Genomic DNA, 7,668 nt, shown 5'->3' with positions numbered 1-7,668 from the left:
CGTATTCCCTAGTGTATCCCAAATAGCACCCTATTCCCTATAGTGTATCCCAAATAGCACCATATTCCCTATAGTGTATCCCAAATAGCACCATATTCCCTATTGTGCACTACTTTTGACCAGGTCTCTGGTACTACTATATAGATAATAGGGTGTCTTTTGGGACGTACACCTTGTTATTAGATAGGAGATCCCTATAGTTACAAATGTGTTATGGAATGAGTACCATGCGTATTAAAAGCTAAATTAGCACACACATGGCACAACCAATGAAATAAAATCTGAGATTCAGCAATGCAACCTTTAAAAAAAAAAAAATGCCACATCTTTATTTATTTACCCAGTGGAAATATTTCAGGCTGAGTCAGTATACAGTACAGTAATGGGTATAGACATCTAGGACAGTAACAGGCCCAAAGTTTATTTTCTCAACACGTGGTTTACATTACACATCCGTTCCCTTTTCAAAACACAACGTTGACATGGGATGCATTCAGAATGACCTCTCGTGGAACTCTACGATACAAATACATGTAGAACAAACACGCCTCTCTGAAACGTAGAACAAGGAGTCCTTGGCGGCTCTATTCGTCACATTTCTATCTGCAACGTTTGATCAACTGAACGTGGCCCTGGTGGGGTTTTCATGTTGAAGTGTTGCTGCCTTATCATTTTCACAGTGATCCAGTACTTGTCTTTTGTGGGGGGGGGGGGAACATTGCATATTCTCATTACAAGACATCTTTCTTTGTAAACAACACGTGGAGTAACAAGTCAAAACATGACATTTAAACACAAGAGATAAAAGGCAGAGAGGAATCACTGATGTGGTATCACTGTTTACAGGTCCCATTATCAGCACACAACGAGTATATATATATCATAGAACTTTCTGCATCACTGTGAAGATGTGATAGCTGTATGTTATGCTACAAATACAAAAATATCTGGGAAAGGCCATCGTAGAAACTGGAAATGTTCTTCAAAGCTTTTAGAATTACAGGGGCATTGTGGGTGAGAACCAGTGGGAGGAGCTCTAGGAGGACAGGCTCATTGTAATGGCTGAAATGGAATTGTGGAATGGAGTCAAACGTGGTTTCTATATGTTCCATTTATTCCGTTTCAATGAGCCCGCCCTCCTACAGCTCCTCCCACCAGACTCCACTGGTTAGAATCCTCTTCTTAGACACGCCTACTACAGATTGTGACATCCCGAGACAAAAATCTTGCAGGTAGAATTAGTGTTCCTGAGCATCACTGTTGGTTTGTATGTGATTGTGTAAAACTTACTACTAGACAATTGTACGGTCAATTATAAAGATAAATATATATTTTTTAAACGGTTGAGTTTCTAAGACTGTAGCGTACCTTTCAAACAGGAACATACGTGTGACAAAACAGATAAATACATGTTCAATGTGTAGTTTACTTACAATGCAATTAACACTGATGATTATGATGGAGAAAGACAGGGATAATATAATAAAGGCATACTATTAAATATTAAGGCACAGGAAATTAAATACAAGGCAAATAAACCTTATGTCCCAAAACTAACAACAACACAATCTGCTTGGAATAAGATTGGAAAGAAACCTGGGAAAAAAAGGTGCTGGTATCTGTCAAGTAGATATTCAAAAGTTCGTCTGAACAAAACGAATGTAAAAGAAGTCTAACTAGAAGGAAACAGGATTCTGTAACAATAGAACTGTGCTAAGACGACAAGTGGTATCACAGGGCACTAGACGACAAGTGGTATCACTGGGCCCTAGACGACAACAGTGGTATCACTGGGCCCTAGACGACAACAGTGGTATCACTGGGCCCTAGACGACAAGTGGTATCACTGGGCCCTAGACGACAAGTGGTATCACTGGGCCCTAGACGACAAGTGGTATCACTGGGCCCTAGACGACAAGTGGTATCACTGGGCCCTAGACGACAAGTGGTATCACTGGGCCGTAGACGACAAGTGGTATCACTGGGCCTAGACGACAAGTGGTATCACTGGGCCCTAGACGACAAGTGGTATCACTGGGCCGTAGACGACAACAGTGGTATCACTGGGCCCTAGACGACAAGTGGTATCACTGGGCCCTAGACGACAAGTGGTATCACTGGGCCCTAGATGACAAGTGGTATCACTGGGCCCTAGATGACAAGTGGTATCACTGGGCCCTAGATGACAAGTGGTATCACTGGGCCCTAGATGACAAGTGGTATCACTGGGCCCTAGACGACAAGTGGTATCACTGGGCCGTAGACGACAAGTGGTATCACTGGGCCGTAGACGACAAGTGGTATCACTGGGCCCTAGACGACAACAGTGGTATCACTGGGCCCTAGACGACAACAGTGGTATCACTGGGCCCGAGACGACAACAGTGGTATCACTGGGCCCGAGACGACAACAGTGGTATCACTGGGCCCTAGACGACGACAGTGGTATCACTGGGCCCGAGACGACGACAGTGGTATCACTGGGCCCGAGACGACGACAGTGGTATCACTGGGCCCTAGACGACGATAGTGGTATCACTGGGCCCTAGACGACAACAGTTTTATCACTGGGCCCTAGATGACAACAGTGGTATCACTGGGCCCTAGACGACAACAGTGGTATCACTGGGCCCTAGACGACAACAGTGGTATCACTGGGCCCTAGACGACGACAGTGGTATCACTGGGCCCTAGACGACGACAGTGGTATCACTGGGCCCTAGACGACGACAGTGGTATCACTGGGCCCTAGACGACGACAGTGGTATCACTGGGCCCTAGACGACGACAGTGGTATCACTGGGCCCTAGACGACAACAGTGGTATCACTGGGCCCTAGACGACAACAGTGGTATCACTGGGTCCTAGATGACAACAGTGGTATCACTGGGCCCTAGATGACAACAGTGGTATCACTGGGCCTAGATGACAACAGTGGTATCACTGGGCCTAGATGACAACAGTGGTATCACTGGGCCTAGATGACAAAGATTGTAGTGGATGTGCTTTGCTACAGCGCCACTGAATATCACAGTAGTGAAGTGTTAGCCTAAAGTCCTCCAGCCTCTGTCGTTCCTCATTGCAGTATCAGCTGGGCTCAGCTCTTTTCATGGCTCTTGGTCTTTGCATTGGTAGGCTCTCGAAACAACATCCCTCTTCCCTGCATGTCAGGCTTTTCAAAACATCCCTCTTCCCTGCATGTCAGGCTTTTCGAAACATCCCTCTTCCCTGCATGTCAGGCTTTTCAAAACATCCCTCTTCCCTGCATGTCAGATGATTGTCTGTGGAAGAAATAAAAGCTCATCAGTAAACAGTTTGTGGTTCAAATGCTTTAAACAGCCTCAAGTTAACCATGACAAAAATCACATGGGAAAGTCAGGATGACAACAGCAGGACAAAAACCAGTGGCCTGCTGTTGCTGCTGTTATTTTGGCCTGCTTGTTGCTGCTGTTATTTTGGCCTGCTTGTTGCTGCTGTTATTTTGGCCTGCTGTTGCTGCTGTTATTTTGGCCTGCTTGTTGCTGCTGTTATTTTGGCCTGCTTGTTGCTGCTGTTATTTTGGCCTGCTTGTTGCTGCTGTTATTTTGGCCTGCTTGTTGCTGCTGTTATTTTGGCCTGCTTGTTGCTGCTGTTATTTTGGCCTGCTTGTTGCTGCTTGTGGCTGTTATTGCAGCACCCCTTCAGGCAAATAAAATCCCATCCTTTCTTCATACATCATACTGCTCTCTCTATGTAAACTGTAATGATATGCATTCCAAAAAAAAAAAAGCCTTTGATTTCTCATTATTTCAAGCTGGTTTCAACACCACTTGGAGAATGTCAGTTCTTTTTCCCTCTGGTTTCAAGATTAAAATAGCTCCAAGCAGAGCAGTTTGTGGTTGGCTGTAGATTAAAATAGCTCCAAGCAGAGCAGTTTGTGGTTGGCTGTAGATTAAAATAGCTCCAAGCAGAGCAGTTTGTGTTTGGCTGTAGATTAAAATAGCTCCAAGCAGAGCAGTTTGTGGTTGGCTGTAGATTAAAATAGCTCCAAGCAGAAGTGTTTGTGGTTGGCTGTAGATTAAAATAGCTCCAAGCAGAGCAGTTTGTGGTTGGCTGTAGATTAAAATAGCTCCAAGCAGAGCAGTTTGTGGTTGGCTGTAGATTAAAATAGCTCCAAGCAGAAGTGTTTGTGGTTGGCTGTAGATTAAAATAGCTCCAAGCAGAGCAGTTTGTGGTTGGCTGTAGATTAAAATAGCTCCAAGCAGAGGTGTTTGTGGTTGGCTGTAGATTAAAATAGCTCCAAGCAGAGCAGTTTGTGGTTGGCTGTAGATTAAAATAGCTCCAAGCAGAGCAGTTTGTGGTTGGCTGTAGATTAAAATAGCTCCAAGCAGAGGTGTTTGTGGCAGTGGGAACATTGCCAACCTAGACAAGAACAGTCTGCATAGTCTGTACAGTTGAGTTGAATAACCATGAAAACCACAATAATATAAAGTCATGAAACTACATCACTGTTCTATACTGAACAAAAATATAAATGCAACAATTTCAAAGATGTTGCTGAATTACAGCTGATCTAAGGAAACCAGTCAATTGAAATAAATGTATGAAGCCCAAATCCATGGATTTCACATGACTGGGAAGGGGCGTGGTCAGCCAATCACAATGAGTTTTTCCCCACAAAAGGGCTTTAATAAAGACAGAAATCCCCCCCCCCCCCGACAATCCTGCAGGTTAAGAAGCCAGATGTGGAGGTCATAGTCTGCGGTTGTGAGGCTGGTTGGATATACTACCAAATTCTCTAAAACGACATTGGAGGCAGCTTATGGTAGAGAAATGAACATTAAATTCTGTGGCAACAGCTCTGATGGACATTCCTGCAGTCAGCATGCCAATTGCATGCTCCCCGAAAGCTTGACATCCGTGGCATTATGTTGTGCTACAAAACAGCACATTTTAGAGTGTCCTTTTATTGTCCCCAGCACAAGGTGGACCTGTGTAATGATCATGCTGTTTAATCAGCTTCTTGTCTGTCAGGTGGATTATCTTGGCAAAAGAGAAAGGCTCACTAACAGGGATGTAAACAAATCTGTACACAAAATATGAGAAATAAGCATTTTGTGCATATGCAACATTTCTGGGATCTTTTATTTCATCTCATGAAACATGGGACCAACACTTTACATGTTGAGTTTATATTTTAGTTCAGTGTATAAGCATGAGCTTTTTTCTCCCTTGCTTAATATAAACTACAACAAACAGGTATATAATGAGTGATGAACAACAAAAGACAAATACAATCATGAGGTTAGGAGTGGAATCTAGGTACATTTAGGCTGTAGTACAGTCAGGAAAACAGTGTACATCAGGACAGTGAGAGAGACCAGAAAATCCAACAGAGAGAAAGAGGGAGAAGAGACTGACAGAACTTACCAAAACAAACTTTCATTCAAGGATCATCTTTCCTTTGTAGTCAAGTACATCTCTGTAACTTCCTCATCGTCTCTCACTTCCACGTCCTCCACCTCCTTTTCATACTCCTCATCCCCCTCTCCTAGGATCACACTCTGCTGGATGCTGACAGAGATGACCAGTGCTTGCACGATGCCATACAACAGAGCAAACTGTAGAAGATACTCTTGGACCAACCAAAGCAGTCCCGCCATTCCAACAGTGGAGACAGAAAACATGGCCATTCCATGGAGCCACAACTTCAGTCCTCCTTGAACCCCTAGAACCTCCAGGACCAACTTGGTAGGGGGGGACACAGTCCACAGGAAGCCCACCACCAACAGGTCAAACAGGTGACGAAGGAGGTTGAAACAGATCTCAAAGTGTTCCGGAACTATCACCCCATTCCAGGCGAGTGCAAAGAACCGGAAGGCTGATGAGGAGCTAGGTGTGGGAGAAGGTGGAGGGGTTCCGTAGTCAGAATACTCCCCATCTTTGTCAGAGTCCCATCCTGCACCGACACATTTCCTCTGACTTAGCCCACCAGGTTCAGCTGTTCTCGGCCAGAATAAGTGTGAGGGTGGCAGAATCTTATTCCACCATCTGGAGTTACCATGTTCTGCTTTCCCCTCAGCCTCCTGCTTTCCCGCACCCAGCTCTTCAACTTCCCTGGACTGGATTTTCTCCTCACTTGCTTCCCAGTACTCGTCGATCAATGTTGTTTGTTCACTTGTTTGTCTTTTCTGTCCGGCTCCCCAAACCCAGGTTGTTAACCCCCCCAAGAAGCCCCAGCTGCCTCTCGTCTGCTGCTCTTCAGTCACTGGCTTGTCCCTCGTGGTTTTGTCAGGTCCTGCTTTGCTGCCCCAGGGCCGGTAGGAGATAACTGGACGCACCCACCCCCAAACTCTTCCTACTACAGCTGTCATGTCAGTTCCCTTAGTTTAGCGCCCTTTATTCTGTCTGGATTTTAGAAGGACTAAAGGACTTAGAGACTGCAATGAGTTATTGAGAACGCAATAATGGGTTTAACTTTATATTATTTATTTCCGTTTTAAGATTGGTAGGAGGTTTTGTTAGACTATAGCCTAGCTATAGTGCATTAGATAAGTCAAATTAACTCTCCTTGCCGTGAGATCACTGGGAATGATAAGAGGGAAAGTGTGTACCACAGGACACACCTGATGGGTGTTAAATCGAAACCAACCACCAACGCCCAAGGGAAAATTCCAATGAGGGTACTCACTAGCTACATGTCGTCCCCAAGACTTTCACCTTTCTTCACCTAATTTTACTCTTATCAACACTAACGTCAAACAAATAAACCATACCAAAAGATTACCTTTGGTTTTTAAGTGATAGAAATAGTCTAGAATCCCTAATATCCGGACGAATTACGGACATTAGCCAATGGCTAGTTTAGTAGGCCTAGTCTACAGAAATATACTTAGCCAAGTATATATAATATGTTACGGTTCTTTCTAGAAGTACATGGCCAGCTAACATTGCAGGGTAAAGACTTTAGTCGAGGAATGCAACAAGCAAATCTTCCAACTCTTGACAATGAATGTTTTTCTTGAGTTCCTCAGCCTAACGAAAAGCAGAACATATATTTCATCTTCAAATTTAACTGTGTGTAGTCTCTTTTCCACTTCTTGGTCTGGGGAGGGGAAACATTACAATATGAGTCGATAAATTATAAAAGTTAAAGCTCTTCCGAAGATAATTAGTTAGCTAAATTAGTTCACAAATTCACCGCTAACCAACTAACTACTATAACTTACTACTTTTTCTGACATTAGCCTGGTATAGAGTTAGATTTTTGCGCACACAAGAAAAAAAAATCTGGCAAAAGTTTGACAACTAGTCTTGTTAAATCAAGTTATTCAGTCGTGAGTTGGAAAAGCGACACTCACCTTGGTCTCTTTTAGACAGTTGGAGGCTAGCCTAGTTAGCAAAGACCACCACGTATAAAACGTTTTCGTTCGCTTGACAATTCAAATGTTTATCTTAACGTCGTGGAATCATCCAACAAACCGACTGGGATAGTTTACAGGTGTTCATATGACATTAGTTAAGTGTCTAGGAAACATTTAACGTCGATACGTCGCATACTGGTTATGTGCAAACCTAGCTAGTTACAATAGAACGCACCTGAAACCGGAAACAGTTTTCCTACTTCCGAGATGACAGGAACAAAAGACACGGGCGAAGTTGATTGCTCATCTTTTACAATATGGTTTA

General features: G+C 43.8%; 1 protein-coding gene across 1 annotated transcript; it reads right to left on the bottom strand.

The window, feature by feature from the left end:
- Positions 1–298: 298 nt before the first annotated feature.
- Positions 299–7,579, bottom strand: LOC124012856. The gene is made up of 3 exons (XM_046326861.1): positions 7,341–7,579; positions 5,410–7,084; positions 299–3,281 (listed from the first exon to the last, which is right to left on the bottom strand). The coding sequence occupies exon 2, from the start codon at positions 6,351–6,353 to the stop codon at positions 5,433–5,435; it is 921 nt and encodes a 306-aa protein (XP_046182817.1). The 5' UTR covers positions 6,354–7,084; positions 7,341–7,579; the 3' UTR covers positions 299–3,281; positions 5,410–5,432.
- Between the last annotated feature and the right edge of the window lie 89 nt (positions 7,580–7,668).

This window comes from Oncorhynchus gorbuscha, linkage group LG24 (genome assembly GCF_021184085.1).
Source record: "Oncorhynchus gorbuscha isolate QuinsamMale2020 ecotype Even-year linkage group LG24, OgorEven_v1.0, whole genome shotgun sequence".
NCBI classification, from domain to species: Eukaryota; Metazoa; Chordata; class Actinopteri; order Salmoniformes; family Salmonidae; genus Oncorhynchus; species Oncorhynchus gorbuscha.
This window is presented reverse-complemented; position numbering and strand designations above follow the sequence as displayed.